This window comes from Oryx dammah, unplaced genomic scaffold, assembly GCF_014754425.2.
Source record: "Oryx dammah isolate SB20612 unplaced genomic scaffold, SCBI_Odam_1.1 HiC_scaffold_18, whole genome shotgun sequence".
Lineage (NCBI taxonomy): Eukaryota > Metazoa > Chordata > Mammalia > Artiodactyla > Bovidae > Oryx > Oryx dammah.
In genome coordinates this window covers 88067976-88089115 of record NW_024070202.1, presented here as the reverse complement: position 1 = coordinate 88089115, position 21140 = coordinate 88067976, and the positions used below count along the sequence as shown (strand labels likewise).

Genomic DNA, 21140 nt, shown 5'->3' with positions numbered 1-21140 from the left:
TGGCAGGCAGATTCTTTTCAATCTGAGCCACCAGGGAAGCCCAGTATATATTCATATTGACATTCAAAATAGTGTAGGAAATGGAACCCCACTCCAGTATTCTTGCCTGGAAAATTCCATTGGCAGAGGAGCCTGGCGGGCTGCAGTCACAACTGAGCACAACAAAAATCTGAAAGAACCTAGATTTCAAATACATCTGTCCCTTACGGTTTCAGAAAAGGGACTATGTATTTCTAGCCTCTTAAGCTAATGAAGGTATTATGATCCAAATTCAGTTCATAATGAAAATTTCCAAAGGATAATTTTCAGGTCCTTGGCTTAAATTCTTCTAATCCTTTTTTTCTCTAATTCAGTCATTTACATCAAAATATATTTTAGCCTGAGGTAAAATGGAAATATTTTGAAATGCTTGATTTCATAAAGCCACTAGATGGCATCTTTGTAAAAATTAATGTTCATTGAATACATAAAGGCTGAGATAAAAATGGATTCCTATTTCATGAGAAACAGTGGTAAGTTATTTTGGGCAATAAGTCCTGAGAAAACTGCATAGATTTATTGGGAAAAGCAAAATGGAAAATGGTATTTTGAATTACCTTTCTATCTCCAGAATTGAGGGTCTGATTGGTTGTTTTCAGCTGGCATTTACATCTATTTTGTATAACCAAACAATCATATACTTGTGTATGTATGTATGTGTGTATATATATATATATATGTGACAGTGAAGTTGCTCAGTCATGTTTGACTCTTTGCGATCCCATGGACTGTAGCGTACCAGGCTCCTCAGTCCATGGAATTTTCTAGGCAAGAGTACTGGAGTGGGTTGCCATTTTCTTCTTCAGGGGATCTTCCCAACCCAGGGATCGAACCCGGGTCTCCTGCTCTGCAGGCAGATGCTTTACCATCTGAGCCACCAGGGAAGCTTGTGTGTGTATATATATATATATATGTATATGTATATATGTATGTATGTATACACAAATATATGTATGTGTATGTGTGTGATTTTGATGTGCTTTGCAACCTAAGTAGACTACCTGGGAAGCCTACCAATTAAGTTAGCCTTATATTATAAAACTGAGTTGTATAACATTGCCTCCATCAGTTCAGTTCAGATGCTTAGTCATGTCCAACTCTTTGTGACCCCAGGAACCGCAGGTCTCCAGGCCCCCCGTCCATCACAAACTCCAGGAGTCCATCCAAACCCATGTCCATTGAGTCGGTGATGCCATCCAACCATCTCATCCTCTGTCGTCCACTTCTCCTCCTGCCCTCAATTCCTCCCAGCATCAGGGTCTTTTCAAATGAGTTAGATCTTTGCATCAGGTGGCCAAAGTACAGGAGTTTCAGCTTCAACATCAGTCCTTCCAATGAACACCCAGGACTGATCTTTAGCATGGACTGGTTGGATCTCCTTGCAGTCCAGCAGACTCTCAAGAGTCTTCTCCAACACCACAGTTCAAAAGCATCAGTTCTTCGGTGCTCACCTTTCTTCACAGTCCAACTCTCACATCCATACATGACCACTGAAAAAACCATAGCCTTGACTAGACGGATCTTTGTTGGCAAAGTAATGTCTCTGCTTTTTAATATGCTGTCTAGGTTGGTCATAACTTTCTTTCCAAGGAGTAAGCATCTTAATTTCATAGCTGCAATCACCATCTGCAGTGATTTTGGAGCCCCCCAAAATAAAGTCAGCCACTGTTTCCTGTTTATTTGGCATGAAGTGATGGGACCAGATGCCATGACCTTAGTTTTCTGAATGTTGAGTTTTAAGCCAACTTTTTCACTCTCCTCTTTCACTTTCATCAAGAGGCTCTTTAGTTCTTCTTCTTTTTCTGCCTTAAGGGTGGTGTCATCTGCATATCTGAGGTTATTGATACTTCTCCTGGCAATCTTGATTCCAGCTTGCACTTCATCCAGCCCGACATTACACATGATGTACTCTGCATAAAAGTTAAATAAGCAGGGTGACAATATACAGCCTTGACGTACTCCTTTTCCTATTTGGAACCAGTCTGTGGTTCCATGTCCGGTTCTAACTGTTGCTTCCTGACCTGCATATAGGTTTCTCAAGAGGCAGGTCAGGTGGTGTGGTATTCCCATCTCTTTCAGAATTTTCCACAGTTTATTGTGATCCACACAGTCAAAAGCTTTGGCATAGTCAATAAAGCAGAAATCGATGTTTTTCTGGAACTCTCTTGCTTTTTCCATGATCCATTGGATGTTGTCATTTTGATCTCTGGTTCCTCTGCCTTTTCGAAAACCAGCTTGAACATCTGAAAGTTCACGGTTCACGTATTGCTGAAGCCTGGCTTGGAGAATTTTAAACATGATTTTACTAGCGTGTGAGATGAGTGCAATTGTGTGGTAGTTTGAGCATTCTTTGTCATTGCCTTTCTCTGGGATTGGAATGAAAACTGACCTTTTCCAGTCCTGTGGTCACTGCTGAGTGTTCCAAATTTGCTGGCATATTGAGTGTAGCACTTTCACAGCATCGTCTTTCAGGATTTGAAACAGCTCAACTGGAATTCCATCACCTCCACTAGCTTTGTTCGTAGTGATGCTTCCTAAGGCCCACTTGACTTCACAAACCAAGATGTCTGGCTCTAGGTGAGTGATCACACCATTGTGATTATCTGGGTCGCATGTAATCTTACATCCTTATAAAATATCAAACAGTGTTAGGTCAAAGGCAGCATAGAATAGTGGTTTAAAATGGAGGATGTGCTGTCAGACTGCTTGGGTTTATTTCTGGCTCCCCTACCAAACATGTCTGGGCTTTAGTTTTCCTTAGAAAAAGGAAGCTGATCACAGTTCTTCCTTAGTAAAATCTTTGTAAAAATTAAATTAGAAGTATAGGTAAAGTTCTTAGCAACAAATAACACAATAAATGCTAGCTATTACGAAGCACATGAGGTAGTTTTTGCTAAATTTACATTAGAAATAAAATTGATCCTTTCCCTCAATGATATGTGCTTCTTTAAAAACCTATAAATTCAATTGAAGGAATTTATAGTGATAGAGAATAATTCTTTTATAATCCAATGATTAACAATATCTTTGCTTCTTCAGACTTAAAAGAGGAATTATTTAATAGCACCTATCTCCCTTTTGTCTTTGGCTGCCAGGGAAGCAAGAGCCAAGTTCTTAGTTTAACAAAAGCAAGTAGGCACCTGCTGCAAGTAGGCACCTGCTGCAAGTAGGCACCTGCTGTTGTACCTGCCTAGGTCTTCACTCTCATTTCATAGTTACATTTCCTCCAACCTTGATTTTTCCTAAAGGGCAGATTGATGTCAGTATTTGTTTTGGAGAACCGTTCCATTTCACAAGTATGAAAAGACATCTTAGAGAGTGGTTACTGTCAGAACCACTTTAGTATCTAGGTAATGAGTAGATTAGTTTGCCAAAAAAGGTCCGCCTAGTCAAGGCTATGGTTTTTCCTGTGGTCATGTATGGATGTGTGAGTTGGACTATGAAGAAAGCTGAGCGCCGAAGAATTGATGCTTTTGAACTGTGGTGTTGGAGAAGACTCTTGAGAGTCCCTTGGACTGCAAGGAGATCCAACCAGTCCATTCTAAAGGAGATAAGTCCTGGGTGTTCTTTGGAAGGAATGATGCTAAAGCTGAAACTCCAGTACTTTGGCCACCTCATGAGAAGAGCTGACTCATTGGAAAAGATTCTGATGCTGGGAGGGATTGGGTGCAGGAGGAGAAGGGGACGACAGAGAATGAGATGGCTGGATGGCATCACCGACTCAATGGACGTGAGTCTGAGTGAACTCCGGGAGTTGGTGATGGACAGGGAGGCCTGGCGTGCTGCCACTCATGGGGTCGCAAAGAGCCGGACTGAGGGACTGAACTGAACTGAATGGGTAGGTAACAAACCCCTTCGCTCCCTCGCCCCGCCCCTCCCCCGGCCTCATTCCCTCTCTCCGCCCCTTCTCTCTCTGGCTCCGCCCCTCCTTTCTGTCTTCCCCCAACCCCCCACCCTTCCAGCACGGCACCGTGTCTTCTCGCGCGAACTGTGTCCTAGTGGGAGGGAGTGGTACCAGGGCCGTTGCTAGGAAACGGCCGGTAACAATATTCGGCAAGTGTGAACTCCGGTTTTTAGGAGCCGGGGAACCGCTTCCACTGGACTAACTGCGTTTCTTGGTCAGGTAGGAGGATAGGTTCTGGCTGCCCTCTACTGGCCCGATCCCTAGACCAACTCTGAGCGGGTGGCTAAGACGCGGACTCTGAGGGCTCTTGAGGGGTGCTGAACCCGACTGGGCCCTGGGGACTGGCCAGTCCGGAATGTTCCACCTTTGCCTAAACAACTGTGCAAAGCATCCATCTCTTGGTTCCTTTTCTGGCTCCGGATCTATAATTTGGGAATGGAAGTAGCAGGATCAATCTAGGAGGTTACCTCCCCTCCAACCCCAAGTGCTTATCATGGTTAATAACAGAGAAGCAAGACGTGTGTGCAACCCAGGCTTCGTATTAGAAACCGTTTGTTTAGCCATCTTTGTGGCCATTTACAGATTTTAGTAAGTAGAGCGCTTCCAGACTCTTCCTCTTTCACTTCTCTCCACCTAAGGTCTTTGCTGCATTTCTTAAACAACTTAAAAATTCAACAAGGCTATTTGGTAGAAGGCAAAGCTGTATCCTTGTCTTACTACTTAAGCTTAGATATATCAACGAAATATACATTGTAGGTGAAAGGGGAACGTTTTTGTATGCAGTGAGAGTATTTTTTCTTTATAAACAGTTTTTGAAATTAGATAACATTTACGCTTGAATACATAGTAATACAGTAAAAAGTTCAAACAGTAAAGAGAATGAACAGTGAAAATCTGCCTTCCACGCATGTTCCCCAACTCCTTGCCCTCCAGTTCACCTTCCAGAGTATTCTGAGCATATACAAATATGTAGTTGTGTCTGTAACGTTGTATATAGTGGCATGTACTTTTGTTGGAAGTCATTGAAAGGACATGACCGCTGGTTACTCACCCCCTAAGTGGGCAGTTGGAGACTCTTTCCCCCTCCAGTCCTTGGATTGTACCTTCTCCCATTGTTCCTGAAGGAGGGATGTGTTATTGAGACCAATGAAACTATACTATGACTGAATCCAGTTAAGGTCTCATAAACTCTTAGAATTTTGGTGGTGGATTTTGAGATTTACTCTCTTTAGGCTGTCCAAGTCAATCCTCTTTGTAAGTTTCCTTGCCACTTAACAGCCTGAAGTGGTCTGCCTCTTTCTTTAGTTATCCTTATCCGCTGTGTATCGGGCTCACTTTCTTCTTTACCCAGAGAATTCTAGAGGTTTAGAACCAAGAGCTTTGTTTTTTCCACTTAAGGGAACCATACAGTAAGTAGTACGTTAGAACTGGCTTCTTCATTTAGCATAATTCATTGGAGAGTCACCCATGTTGTTGTGTGTATCAGTGGTTTATTCCTTTTTATTGATGGGTGGTATTCCATTTTATGAATGCATTATAGTATGTTTATTCATTCCTCAGCTAAGGAATGTTTTTGTTGTTTCCTGTCTTTGGTGATTAAAAATAAAACCTTTAATAACTTTTGTGTTGGGGCTTCCTTGGTGCCTCAGGGGTAAAGAATTGGCCTCAATGCAGGAGCTGCTGGAGATCAGAGTTCAGCTGATCCCGAGGTGGAGAAGATCCTCTGGAGGAGGGCATGGCAACCCACTCCAGTATTTTTGCCTGGAGAATCCCATGGACAGAGGAGCCTGGCAGGCTACAGTCCATGGGGTCGCAAAGAATTGGACATGACTGAGCACGCACGCATGTGGAGGTTTTGAGTGATTGTAGTTTTTCATTCCACCTGACTAAAGGACACAGAATTGCTGGGTCATATGATGAATATGTGTTTAATTTTACAAGAAAGCTGACAGTTATCTCAAATGCTATATCCTTTTTCATTTTCACTATCAAGATACAAGAGTTTTCCACTCATATTTATACTCACTGGTTATTGTTGGGCTGAAATTATTTTTGGACTAATTTGGAATCTCACTGTGCTTTGAAGTTTCATTTCTCCACTGGCTAATGATACGGAGCATCTTTTCTTGTGATTGTCCTTGAGGTCAGGATTAGACAGAGGAAACTGAGGCAAGTAGATTGAAAATTTTAGGTGGCATTTATTCTCAGGCACAGAAATACATATGGGGCAGAGCAGATACCTCATTTGTCTCAGTCTTGTCCTGGCCCTGCTTATTTGTGTTTTTGTGTATATTCTTTGGTGATGGATCTGTTTAAATCTTTTACGCATTTTATTTCACTGTTTTTTTTTCCTTACTATTGAGTTTTGAGAATTCTGTATTTATTCTCAATCATGCTTGTGGTTAGTCGCTTAGTCATGTCCGACTCTTTGTGACTCCTGTGTCCATGGCATTTCCCAGGCAAGAATGCCAGAGTGGGTAGCCATTCCCTTCTCCAGGGGATCTTCCTGAGGCAGTGCATGTCTCCTGAACTGCAGGTGGATTCTTTACCATCTGAGCCATGAGAAATGCCCCCATATATTCTGGATATGAGTCTTTTATGAAATATAAGTTTTGCAAAAAATTACATCCGAGTGTATGGTTTGACTTGATTCTTCTAGTTTTCTTTTTATGTTCTTGATTTGTTACTATTGCCATTTAGAAGATGCCATTGTGGCCGTTTTTTGTAGGGAGAGTGACCCACCAGATAGAAAGCATTACCTCAGATTATCCAAAAAGGGCAGATAATTATGTTGCTAGGAGTTAAGCCTTCTTTATGCTGCTTTCTATTTATCTCGTTAGGTATATTTTTATATTTTTCTCTATAGGAGAAAAAAAATCCAAAGGAAGATTTGTGGGTGACAGCCTAAAGAGGTTTCTTGAACTTCTTAAAAACTTGTTCAACTTTGTCTCATTTCATTTTTTTTTCCTCCTTTTCTGGAATTTTAAAACTTTATTTCAGTTCTTTTATTGGTTCTTGAAATTTAACTATGCATATTTAATTTAACAGTATCTAGGATTAAGACTATCATATGTCAATATTGTAAATAGTATAAGGAATTGATAATAGTTTATTCTCATCTTTCGCTTCCCAGGTACCTGTTTTTATTGTCTCACATTTTAATTTTCTGCTGTTGTTATTTTGTGTTGACAGTATTTATTTGGGTTTACCCATAGGTTTATGATTTATTTGTTTGCCTTGCCTTCTTGCACTTCAGACTTACACGGGGCCATTTTACTCCTCCTCAAGTGTATCCTTTAAAAGTTCCTTTACAGCAGATATCTTGGTGATAACTTGCTTGTAAATGTTTCTGTTTTTCTTCTTTAAAGGTAGTTTTGCTTGGTGTACAATTCTGGATTGATAGCTGCTTTCTTTTAATTAGTTCATTATTGCCTTAACTTCTATTTTCTGATGAGAAATTTGTAATGATTTCATTTTTCTTTCCTTTTCATTAATGCCACCAGATTAATATGACTCAGAAGAGAAGATGATATGTCCTTTATCACTGTTTGTTTTTCAGATCTTGTCTTTGTTATTCTGTAATTTAGTTATAACACATAACTATATACATAATTATAGCAATGTTATATAACATTTGTGATATAGATAGATATGAATTATAGATATGAATAGATATGAATTATTTCTATTTATCTTGTTAGGTATATTTTTATATTGTGCTTCCTGGACCTGTAGATTCATATTTTTAATTAGTTTAAAATTTTTTTCAGCCTTTAGCTTTTAAAATATTTTCTTTCTTTGTTTTCTTCTAGGACTCCAATTTGCCATATGCCAGATCAGGGGCTGGCAGACTTTTTCTGAAAAAGGCTTCACAGGCCACAGGCAGTCTCTGTTTTACACTTTTTTTGTTTTTTTATTTTAATAGTACAAAGCTATTCTTAGCTCAAAGCAAGATATTAATAATTGCTTAGAATTATATGCTAGACTTTCTTTTTTTCATGGCCCTTAATCTCTTATATTTTTCATATCCTCTCTCTTTGCAACATTCTACAGAAAATCTTTTCATTTATCTTCCAGTTTACTGATTCTCTCTTCAGCTTTAATGCTGTATTCATTAAATTCAACAAGTATACATTTTTATTCTAAATATTCTTTTGCTTTATTAATTTTTCATTAAAAAATTTTTTTCTCTGTATAAGGATCTATGTTTAAAGTAGAAGTTGCAAACACAGCTTTCCCATCTCACCACTGTTTCAAGTTTTAATCTTCCCAGTGGTGCTGCCGCAGCAAGCAGCCTCAAGTCCACCTTCTCATCCCCTCTTCCTGGCAGCGTCTATAGGCAGGCTTCCGGCCACCCTGGGTCCTCAGTGCTCTGATCCAGCTCCTGGCTCTGAAGCCTGGCTCTGGGAGGCTCTGGTCCACCCTGGCCCAACCTTCTGTATACTGTCACACTGATTCCCAAGTTAAAGCCCTTGGTGGCTCTGGTTAAGGCCTTAGTGAGCTCCAAGATCAACCCACATTTGTTTGTTGATGTGTGTGTTTTGTGGGCAGAGGTCACTGGACACTTCTGCTAGAGTTTGTGAGAGCAAAGCTGTATAGAGGGTGTGTGTGTGTGTTAGTCGCTCAGTTGTATCCAATTCTTTGCGACCCCCTGGTCTGTCCATGGCATTCACTAGGCAGGAATACTGTAGTGTGTTGCCATTCCCTTCTCCAGGAGTCTTCCCAACCCAGGGATCCAACCCAGGTCTCCCGCATTGCAGGCAGATTCTTTACCATATGAGCTACCAGGGAAGCCCAGTGTATACTTTCCAGCATATAGTTGCTATGGAGATAACAGGTTTCTTGATGCGTCTATTCAGTTGTAACGCAGAAGCATAAATCCTGTGTTAGTTTTGTATTAAAAAAAAAAAAAGGTTATAGAGACCTCCCTGGTGATCCAGTGGTGGAGACTGTATGCCCCCAGTGCACAGGGCCTGGGTCTGATGCCTGGTTGGGGACCTAGATCCTGCATGCTACAACTAAGAGTTCGAATGCCACAACTTAAAGATCCCACGTGCCACAACTAAGACCCAGTGCTGCCAAATAAATAAATAAATATTCTAGAAAAAGTTATTGAAAAAATTTTTCACAAGAAGAATTGATTGGTCATTGAATAAGAGATGACAGTATATTTTAGAATGTTTTAAAATTATTTTCTTCACAGAAGGTTTCTCTCAAATTTATTGTTTTGAGATTCTCTTTTTTGGTATACATTTTTACTTTCTGTGGCTTCCCTGGTGGCTCAGAGGATAAAGCGTCTGCCTGCAGTGCAGGAGACCCTGGTTCGATCCCTGGGTCGGGAAGATCCCCTGGAGAAGGAAATGGCAACCCACTCCAGTATTCTTGCCTGGAGAATCCCATGGACAGAGAATCCCATGGACAGTCCATGGGGTTGCAAAGAGTCAGACATGACTGAGCAACTTCCCTTTTTTTACTTTCTGTGGTGTTTTAATTAAAAATTCACCAATGTTTTTTTTTTACCTAATGCCATTACTAAGAGAATATTTAAATATATAATGAGCCACATTATAGTATATTATAAGCATTACTGTATACCAGCAATTAATTTTATATTTGGTGTAGAAGTTTTGTGTGTAGTGAATATACTTATTTATTTTTTCAATTCAGGACAATGTCTGACCAGGAGGAAGAAGCTGATTCTCAGAATGCTGTTGACTCATCAAAACAAAGAGAGGATGCTCTGGGGTCTATCAATATTCCAGTTCCCTTGGAAGAGGTTCCAGAGTCAGATCAAACTGAAGGCTATGAATCTGAGCTAGATCCATCTCGTGGAGGCCGTGAAAAACACGTTCAGGACCTGAGTGACCAGAGCGTTTCAAGCCTGGAACTGAACGATGTCGAGCAACTCATGGACGGCGTTACGACAGCTGAACGAGCTGAAGATGGTGGAGGCTCTCTAGCGAAATCTGGGAGCACTGTGCAGTCAGCCAGACCATGTTCAAAAGCATCTCTGACATTTATGGAAAAAGTAAAGGCTGTGAAGGAATCTCTGAGAATATCAACGAAAGATTCTTTAGCAACAGGTATTACCTAGGGAAGACAGACTAATTATTTTTGGGGGGGGCTTGATTTTTGTTTTTGTTTTTTGCTTGTCGATTTATTTCATACTTGATATTACTTTCCCACTCCCTTATCCTATTCTTTGGCTGAGCCACATGAATCTTTTAATTTTGTGTGAAGCTTCTCCTCTATGCTGCAGTATTTACTTTCCCTAAATAAAGGAAAATCAATAAATTCTAAAGTGATAGTTAATCTGTGTTTCCCAAATAAAATAGATTGTTTAAATGTTTAGGGAGAAATTTTTGAGTATAATTATAATTCTTTTGTGTGCCATCTTGGAATTCGTTCTACATAGCTAGCAACAGGTGGGATGGGAACTTGACACTATTTTTCTAGTTTCTTCTCTAGTGCTCATTCCATATATCTTGTTGCTCTTATGTATTTTGATATTTCTTAGTGTTAACTTTATATTCAGCTTCAGAAAAGTCATTGTTGTCTTTCATTATGGATTAATATTAAAGACATAATGTTGATGGCATGGCATTTACAAGTTATTACTACATTGCTGGTAGCAAAGCAGAAGGGGAGCAGCAAGAAGGTGGTTACACAGAGAATTCTACTTGGGTGGTAAAACTGACATCTCCTTCTCCTCGTTGTTCATAAGTTTCGAGAAAGTTTCCATCCATAGAGTGGAGAACATGGGCCATCATTTAACAATAACAGCACCTTAGTCTGGCTGGTAAGATGTGGCTTCCAGGGAAGTATTAGCTCTTACATGGTATATCCCTCAAGTAAAGAATGTAAAGGAGGAGGAGAAAGTAATCAAGCTCATTTATACCTAATTGAAGCTGTTATCCCCCAGTTTCATTATTTGGTGTAAATTTGGGCATCATTTTTTGGTATTTCTTCAATTATGATTATAGCTTATAACAAACATGTGGTGATTTAAAGAAGTGGTCTTGGTCCTGTACTTTCTGAGACTCATAGATTCCTGAACACTGTTTCCCTTCCCAAAGCTTAGGAAATCACTGCCATGAAAAGTTTAACATATATTACTTGTAGAACTTTGAACCCAGGAAACAATTAAAATAGCCTTCTGATAATTTAACATCTGTAAGAGTGTTCTTCTTGAGAAAGAGCTGTGAAAATAAGCTTAAAGAACCTTAGCATCAACAATACCTTGTTATATTTCATGCTAGGATTACTGATAAATGTCTCATAGACCTTTATGAAAACTGTCATGTCAGGCATCTAGAAATATACAAAACTGTGGTTTGAAATGTGAACTCTTCATTCCGTCTTACTTATTACATCTTCCGCATTAACATATAAAGTTTGTAGATATAAAAGTAAACAGTTTACTTCATAATAATTTTTGTACTTTATTTCCTTCCTACAATTTGTGAACAGATAATCATTTTAGAGTAATAGTTTTTCTCAATTTTTGACATGTAAGTGGCTTGATTTTTATTTTAGAGTCAGAAGTAAACTACACAATGTCTATTTTTTTTTTTGTGACAAGTAGATTTGTGCATAGTTATTCTAGATATTTATAATAAACAGTGATTTTCTGTTTTGCATTCTGCCAGTTACAGACATAGATCAATTATGGAAAGAAGAATGGACTTAGATGATCTTTTGTCATTGCAAGGTCAAAGAAAATTTTCTCTGAAAATTTCCCTATTGGTTTTTCTTAACTTCATGAATACGCGTTGATTTCCTGATGCCTGTTATCAATATGTAATCAAAGCATGTACATTTCTAAGTTCAGGTCTCAGGTTCTCCCTTTGTAATACCACACGAAAACGCTTGATTTTTCTGAGATATTCCTTATGTTGATATCTGAATAGTATCTACCAGATATTGGGAATCTTTAAAAATTTAAATGATTTTAAAAGAATCTTTAAAAGCATTTGAGGCTCATTTCCTATTTCTCATGGTATTCTGGGTGAGGAGGTAATCTCGAAGATGCACAGATCGTCGTCATAGTAGGCAGTGGAAGAGAGAGCTGAACTTCGAGCAGGAGCTGGGGGAACAGGCGTTGACCATTGACGCTATTTCTTGAGATTATGGATTGATTTGCAAAACAAAAATGTTGCAAATGAATGTTTGTCACTTCTCCTCCTAGAAAATGAAAACTGACTCTTATTGTGGAGGCATGATGGGAGACATGTGGAAGCAACTTGCATTCCTTTGATCACAAATTGTCCCATAATTCTCTATCTGCGTGTATACTATATGATGCTGACCCTTGCATTTAACTACGACTCTTTCTTTCTCTTTTTATCTACAGTAAAAGTCATACTTCTTCCTGTGGGCCAGGAAATTGTAATTCCCTTTAAAGTTGACACTGTTGTAAATTGCCTGAAGGATCATTTTTCACCCCTGTTAGGTGTCCCAGCTTTTGCCCTGCAGATAAGATGTGCAGGTAAGCTTGGAGGCTAATAAAACTTATAAAGACTTCTTTAGTCTTAACATGTAAATAAGCAAGATCTTTGATTTGTAAAACTAAATATCTTGATGTTTACTGTTTGAACATTATATTGCTGTTATATACATTCTTTCATTCAACGAATTATTACTGAGGACAAAGTTCTAAATTCTTTGCTAAGAACCAAAGATAGAAAGAAACATGAAATAAAATCCCTATTTTCAAGTTGCTTATAGACTAGGAAGGAAGAAGACATATGCAGTGGTTACTACACCTTGTGTAAATGTTTCAATGGAAATGTGCTCAAAAAAAACTGAGAACACGGAGGAAGAAAACTGGGAGATTCTAGAAAGCTTCATCTAATTAAAGTGATAATACTTGTGTTAAGTCCGAAAGAGGTGAGAAAACCTGGGTCTTTGGGGGAAATGGTAAGAAGTTTAGAGGTACTAGAAGTAAATTATTTATGGAGAGTAGGAGGAAATGAGGTTAAAAAAATAAATGATGAATGAGCATGTATAGAAAGAGAAGAGGACTGAAAATGATTTATCAGTCTCCTATACATTCAGGTTCTGATGATGTTCAAATTTATTTATATTTTGTGGGCAGTATGGAGTACCACGTCTTATATTAGCCTTGTATCATGACAGGCTGTAGTCATAATAACTGTGATAGAATTAAACAGATTGGTATAGCTCAATAAATGTTTCTGTAGACTGTGCCTACACAGATCATGACATTTTGTTTTTTAAAAGTTTTCATATTAACTTAAAAAGATGCCACAAAGTTTCTAGGGCAATAATAAGAACATTTTTGGGGGGGAAATTCTAAGTGCTAAATAGGAATAAGCCATACCTATTAGGTTCTTCCTCCTTGTCAAATCAGAGAAATTTCAAGATTATTTTTAGAAAACTATTATAATGAATGTACTCCAATAGTAAGATGTCAGTGTATTCAAACAACTGGTTATTAAAGTTTGATGGAGGAAACAAAGCTAAAATTTAAATAGTTATTATAACGATGATACTGATGAAGATGATATTGATGATGATGGCTAATTTAATGAGCTTTAGATCACAATAAACTGGAAAATTCTGAAAGAGGTGGGAATACCAGGCCACCTGACCTGCCTCTTGAGAAACCTGTATGCAGGTCAGGAAGCAACAGTTAAAACTGGACGTGGAAAAACAGACTGGTTCTAAATAGGAAAAGGAGTACATCAAGGCTGTATATTGTCGCCCTGCTTATTTAACTTCTATGCAGAGTACATCATGAGAAACTCTGGGATGGAAGAAGCACAAGCTGGAATCAAGATTGCCGGGAGAAATATCAATAACCTCAGATATGCAGATGACACCACCCTTATGGCAGAAAATGAAGAACTAAAGAGCCTCTTGATGAAAGTGAAAGAGGAGAGTGAAAAAGTTGGCTTGAAGCTCAACATTCTGAAAACTAAGATCATGGCATCTGGTCCCATCACTTCATGGAAATAGATAGGGAAACAGTGGAAACAGTGGCTGACTTTATTTTTCTGAGCTTCAAAATTACTGCAGATGGTGATTGCAGCTATGAAATTAAAAGACGCTTACTCCTTGGAAGGAAAGTTATGACCAACCTAGACAGCATATTAAAAAGCAGAGACATTACTTTGCCAACAAAGGTCCGTCTAGTCAAGGCTATGGTTTTTCCAGTGGTCATGTGTGGATGTGAGATTTGGATTGTGAAGAAAGGTGAGCACCAAAGAATTGATGCTTTTGAACTGTGGTGTTAGAGAAGACTCTTGAGAGTCCCTTGGACTGCAAGGAGATCCAACCATTCTATCTTAAAGGAAATCAGTCCTGAATATTCATTGGAAGGACTGATGCTGAAGCTGAAACTCTAATACTTTGGCCACCTGATGCGAAGAGCTGACTCATTTGAAAAGACCGTGATGCTGGAAAAGATTGAGGGCAGGAGAAGAAGGGAATGACAGAGGATGAGATGGTTGGATGGCATCATCAATGGACATAGGTTTGGATGGACTCCAGGAGTTGGTGATGGACAGGGAGGCTTGGTGTGCTGTTTCATGGGGTCGCGAAGAGTCGAGCACAACTGAGCGACTTCACTTTCACTTTTCACTTTCATGCATTGGAGAAGGAAATGGCAACCCACTACAGTGTTCTTGCCTGGAGAATCCCTGGGACGGCGGAGCCTGGTGGGCTGCCATCTATGGGGTCGCACAGAGTCAGACACAACTGAAGCGACTCAGCAGCAGCAGCAGCATGTGCTAGTCCTTTTACAAAATGTTCTGTCTACATTATCTCACTATCCTTCAATCTACACAACAATCCCTTGAGGTAGATATTACTGTTAACTTTTTGAAGGGAGATGGAAGCTAAAGCTTAAGAATCTTGTGCAAATTCCCACAGCTTATGAATGTCAGAGTCTGAACTTAATTGTAGGCATGATTCCAAAAAGGGAATTTGGAACTGCTTGGCATTAACTATAAGGTGAAGTCCAAAACTGGAGAAGGAGAGTGTTTTGAGACGGGAGTAGCTAACCAGTGGTACCTAAGAATCTTTCTTTGCATTTCATGACCTTTCGTCTTTATGTGTAAGTACCATGCATCAGTGGGCTTTCCTGATGGCTTAGATGGTAAAGAATCTGCCTACAATGCAGAACACCAGGCTTCGATGCCTGGGTTGGGAAAATCCCTTGGAGGAGGTCATGACAACCCACTCTAGTATTCTAGCCTGAAGAATCCTCATAGACAGAGCAGTCTGGTGGGCTACAGTCCATTGGGTCGCAAAGAGTAGGACATGACTGAGTGATTAAGCTCAGCATAGCACTGCACATCGCCACTGGATAACAGACTTACGTCAGCAGCAATAATAAAAGCTTGATTCTGTGCCAACCATACTCTAAGATAGGTACTTTCTTCTAGTACTATAACTGAAGTTCAGGTTTGGTGGGGCTAAGCCTATTCTAGAAACAATTAGAAGAATGAAGAGAGCTCTGTGTTAGTTTGAAGAGGATTCTCTATTAGTTTTCTATGGCGGTTGTAGCAATGGACAAAATTATTGGCTTAAAGCAACACATTAATTTTGGTTACAGTTCTGGGGTTCAAATATCCTAAATCAGTTTCACTTGGATAAAGTCAAGGTGTCAGCAGTGCTTTTCACTCTCTGGAGGTTCTGGGGAGAGTCTTTTTCCTTGCCTTTTCCATCTTCTAGAGTTGCACTTCTTGCATTCTTGAGTTTCTGCACTTTCAAAGCTGGCAGCATAGCATATTTAAATCTCTCTCTACTTGTCATATCATCATCTCAGGATAATCTACGCTTCATAGATTCTGGGAATTAGTACATGGATATATTTTAGGGCCATTATTCAACCTATCACAAAATCCCTATAATGTTAATTTTTTTAAATTAAGAATTTAAGGTGAAATTGAAACTCAAAAATTTTTGAATGTGCTTTCTTGAACATAGCTAAAATAGACTAGTGGTATCTGACATATTTCTAAGAATGAGTAAAACAAACCTTTGCTATGTTAAATTCCTAATTGTAATTTAGGATAAACATACATTGGAAAGATTGATATAGATTCTGTCATTATACAAAGCAGCAGCCAGTAACATTGTATGTATTTCTGTATGCCTTAAAATATAGAAATAAATTTACAGTGAATTTATGAACTAAACCAGTGGATTGAAGGTATAAGTTCAAGCAATAAACATAAAAATAAAGTGATCATGTACCCCTTTTTTCAGCAAGAAACAGGCTTAGCTCCACCTTGGCATGAATTAATTTATATGAATTTCTGATAATAGAAACAGAAAGGAAGGGATTCTTTAGACTCTGAGTATATACTTTTCTGCATTCAAGAGAAGGTATGTTAAACTAATCAGGCTTTCCCAGATAAGGATATGATCTATGCTTAATGTATAACACATTGTGATTCTTTTTAGAGAATCATTGCTTAGAATATGATTTTGCTCATATTATAGAATGTGTTTTTCATTTTTAAATGTTTATAGTTGCATGGTTATTGTATATTTATATTTCTGATGAGTTGAGAGTTGTATTTTTACTTTCCTTTTAATGCTGAATTCTTGGTCAGGAATACCACCTTAATTTTTTCCATTGCGGAGTTTTCCATGCTAACAATACAGCAAGAGATGGACATCATCAATATTTTTATTTGGTAATTAAACAATATACATTCATATAGGCACCTTTGATGTTTAACATTCCTTAAAATGAGTACATATAATTGTTTATCATAATATTTCTTATAATTTTATCTCATTTTTAGGAACAGTTCTTAAAAATCATGAGACGCTACTACAACATGGAATTAAGCCCCAGGATGTTGTGCAAGTGGAAATGTTTTCTTTACATCCAGATCTATACCCAGTCAGAAGAATAGCTAGACCAGCTGAAGCCTCTCAGATCATAACAGTCAGAGTACAAACTGGTTTGCTATTTGATATCTTTTAGATAAATAATTCTAGAGTCTGTTTGTAGTTGAACTTTCATTTAAACTTGGTTTTATCTTCTCAGGCATCGATCAGTACCAGGAAGTAGCTGTTGAGATGATAAAATCTGATTTTCACAAACCATTTCTTGGTGGATTCAGACATAAAATAACAGGAATAGAATATCACAATGCTGGAACACAAACTGTACCTAAAAAGATTCCTGAAAAACTGAATGCGTTTTGTAGGGATACGCAGGTAATATTTTTATTTTTTCATATAGATCTTTGAAGCTGCAGAATCAGCACAGGTTATATTGTGTAGCTCTCTAAAATTAAAATCTTCTAAGGAATTATATGGTGATTAAAATAATGAAAAATACTACATTAAATATGTACAAAATATGCTCTCTACTCAATTTATGTGTAGTGTATACTTAATTTTTTTGTTTTTATTTTAGACAGTTTTTCAGAAAGGAAAGCTCCAGCAAACTACAAATACAACGTCCACACAGATGACTAAAATTGGTGTGTATGTATCAAATATTACTGACAAACTGGTAAAACCAGGAAAATATTTTTCAGCAGCAGAATACCATGCTAAGAGATTACAGGCGGTAAGATATCTTATTAAAAGGGAAATACCAAAAAGTAAATTTGTAAGCCAATTGTTTTTTGTGTGTCTCTGTGTGTATTTCCCTAAGCACACTTGCTTATGGAACTCACATGAGTGTTGTTGTTGTTCAAGAAAAAATTATTCTTAACACTTGTTAACGATGGTAAGCAGATAATTCAAAAGGGAATATTACAGTTGAGTTTTGAAATAGGGAAGAGAGATTAGGCTCAACTTTGAATGCAATAAGGAAAAGGGGGAAAATATAATCAAGGAACAGGTTAGGGGTCAATGAATGGAAAAGTACAAAGAGAAAACATCTGGGGTATGGGGGAATCCTGGCTAAACCAGTCTAACAGGCCAGAGTGATTAGTCAGCTAAGGGTGATCAGATGTCAAAGGTGGGGTTTCTGGTTAAGCTGATTTAGTTGGTACCTGTGTGCATACTAAGTCGCTTCATTGTGTCTGACTCTTTTGAGACCCTGTGGACTGTAACTTGCCAGGCTCTTCTGTCCAAGGGATTCTTCAGGCAAGAATTCTGGAGTGGGTTGCCATGCCCTCCTCCAGGGGAATCTTCCTGACCTAGGGATCGAACTCACATATCTTATGTGTCCTGCATTGGCAGGCGGGTTCTTTACCACTAGCGCCACCTGGGAGGCCCGATTTAGCTGGGCTCTTTCTAAAACTGGACAATTCATTGATGAACAGAGAAGCCCAAAAGTCAAGGCCTAGTTGGAATAAAAGCTCAAAGGAGCTTAATTAGAATTAGATCAAGAAGAGAAAGTTGTCAGTGTGTGTGTGTGTTTGTATGCACACGCTAAGTTGCTTCAGTCGTGTCCAACTCTTTACGAACCCAGGCTTCTCTGTCCATGGGATTCTCCAGGCAAGAATACTGGAGTGGGTTGATCCAGAATACTGGCTCCTCCTGTCTTCCCAACCCAGGGACTGAACTCACGTCTCTTACAACCACCTGTGTTGGAGAGTGGTTTTTTTTTTTTTTTTTCTTACCACTAGCGCCACCTGGAAAGCCCAGTGTGAGTGAAGTTTTGTTGCTACTAAAAAGCAGTCACTGTATCCAGTCACACCCCGGGATAAGGAACCAGAATCCTAAATGTTCCTAATCCTTCCCTTTCCTTTAATAAATCCCTTTCCTTTTATTAGCTTTGTCCTCTCTATCCCTTGGCTTCAATCTTCTGTCCTTTGGCCTGAACCCTCTGACATTTGAATCACCTATATGGAACTTTCTAAACTAATAGATCAATTGGATATTAAAATTATTTTATCTGATATTAAGAAAGTCACTCCATCACTTTTATATTATTGTTTACATGATCTGTTTTTCTTTTTTTATCCTTTTGCTTTCAATCTATTTGAGTCTTTGAATCTAGAGTATATTTCTTTTAGAGAGCATATAATTGGATCATGTCTCTTTATCCAATCTGATAATCTCTGCCTTTTGATTGGAATGTTTAATAAATTTATATTTATAATGTGACTACTGATAAGATGAGTATATCAGCCATTTTGCTATTTGTTTTCTATATGCTGTGTGGCTCTCTGGTTCCCCTGTTCATTTAGTGTCTCCTTTTATGTTAAATAAGTGTTTTCTAGTACCATCTTAATTCTTTTTTTTAAATTAAAACTTTTATTTTCCATACAATGTGTACTTTTTAAAAAAGTATACAGTTCAGTAATTAAAAAAATTTTTTTACTATGTAAATAGAGTTATGCAACCATTACCACATCAATTTTAGAATATTCTCATCATTCTAGAGAGCTTCCCTGGTGAGTCATTGGTAAAGAATCCACCTGCCAATGCAGGAGATGCGACTTTGATCCATGGGTTGAGAACATCCCCAGGAGAAGGAAATGGCAACTCACTCCAGTATTCTTGCCTGGAGAATCCCACGGACAGAGGAGACTGGTGGGCTATAGTCCATGGGATTGCAAAAGAGTCAGACACAACTTACTGACTAAACAACATCATCATCCCAGAAAGAAAGACCACATCTAACAGTAGCCAGACCCTGTTTCCCCAGTCCTTTCTGCTTTAGACAACCACTCATATACTCTCTGCCTCTGTTGATTTGGCCATTCTGGATATTTCATATGCATGTAATCATACAATGTATAGTCTCTGTGTTGCAACATGAGGAGCTCAGATGGTAAAGAATCTGCCTGCATTACAGGAGACCCGGGTTCGATCCTGGGTCAGGAAGATCCCCTGGAGAAGGAAATAGCAATCCACTCCTGAATTCTTGACATGGATAGAGGAGCCTGGTGAGCTACAGTCCATGGGGTCGCAAAGATTCAGACATGACTAGGGACTAACACACGCACATTGTATATACCCAATTGTATATACCTACTGTAGGTAGGTCAATATATATACACCACATTTTGTTTATCCATTTTTCAGTTGATAGACATTTGATTTTTTTCCCACCTGTTGGCTATTAGGAATAAAACTGCTATAATCATTCACATAAAAAATTTTATACAGATATGTATTTTCATTTCTCTTGGGTATATGCCTAGGAATGTATCTGCCAGATCAAATGGTAATTCCCTGTAACTTTTTGAGGAACCGCCAGGCTGTTTTCCAAGGCAGTTTCACCATATTTATATCACATCATCAGTGTGTAAGGATTCTAATTTATCCATATCCTTATCAACACTTTTGGATTATTCCCATCCTAGTGAGTGTGAAGTGGCATCTCATTGTGGTTTTGATTTGCATACCCTGTGGCTAATGATACAGAATATTTTTCATGTACTTATAAACAACTTGCATATATACTTTTAGGAGAAATGTATATTCAGATACTTGGCCCAATTTTAATGAAGTTTTTTTATTACTGCTTTATTGTTTAAGAATTAAAAAAAATTATTTGCTAAGTGGTTGCTCCAAGTATAATTTAGGCATTTGAATATATATCTCATTTTATAGCAACATACTTCATATTAATACTAACTGAAATTCAATAAAAATTGAAACTTTGCTTCAGTAGAACTCCGTTTATCCCTTCTTTGTGCTATCTGTGCTATCATCATACGAACATATATATTCTTTGTATGTTCTAAGTCTTATAATTCCTTTTATAATTATTGTTTTTATGCAGTTGACTTTTAGTTTTTAAGTTTTAAATGTATATATTTGTTTAAACATGCTTATTAAAAATAAGAAAAGCAAATAGCAATCACCTACATCTCACTTGAGTTAAAATTAACATTTCATATCATTTTCTTTCAGTTTGAAGACTTTTCTCTGTATTTAAGTACACTGGTTTAGTTGATGGTATCCTAAAGGTCTCTGAGTCTCTTTTACTTTATCTTTTCCCCCTTTTCTTCAGAGTGGATAGTTTCTAATGATTTATCTTCAAGTTCATTCTTTCTTTTGCCAGTTAAAATCTGCTGTTGAGCCTGTTTTTTGTATTTTCATTTCAGTTGTTTTACTGTCAAACCCCAAATTTCTACTTTTTTAAAAAAATTTCTGTGTCTTTATTGATATTCCCTGACAATATATATATATTTTTAATTAATTTATTTATTTATTTTTAATTTTACTTTACAATTCTGTATTGGTTTTGCCATACATTGACATGAATCCACCATGGATGTACATGCATTCCCAAACATGA

At 38.0% G+C, this 21140-nt stretch overlaps 1 protein-coding gene and 1 non-coding gene across 2 annotated transcripts in view; one reads left to right on the top strand and one right to left on the bottom strand.

Moving 5' to 3' along the window:
• Positions 1-851: 851 nt before the first annotated feature.
• Positions 852-923, bottom strand: TRNAC-GCA. The gene has a single exon. It is a non-coding gene; the product is annotated as a tRNA-Cys (tRNA).
• Positions 924-4055: 3132 nt separating this feature from the next.
• IQUB (IQ motif and ubiquitin domain containing) overlaps positions 4056-21140 on the top strand; it is a 77400-nt gene continuing 60315 nt past the window's right edge. Inside the window, exons 1-6 of the mRNA XM_040259553.1 lie at positions 4056-4162; positions 9611-10026; positions 12297-12431; positions 16726-16887; positions 16974-17146; positions 17349-17504. Of these exons, the coding sequence (XP_040115487.1) occupies positions 9615-10026; positions 12297-12431; positions 16726-16887; positions 16974-17146; positions 17349-17504 (1038 nt within the window). The 5' untranslated portion in view covers positions 4056-4162; positions 9611-9614. The remainder of the gene's footprint in view (positions 4163-9610; positions 10027-12296; positions 12432-16725; positions 16888-16973; positions 17147-17348; positions 17505-21140) is intronic.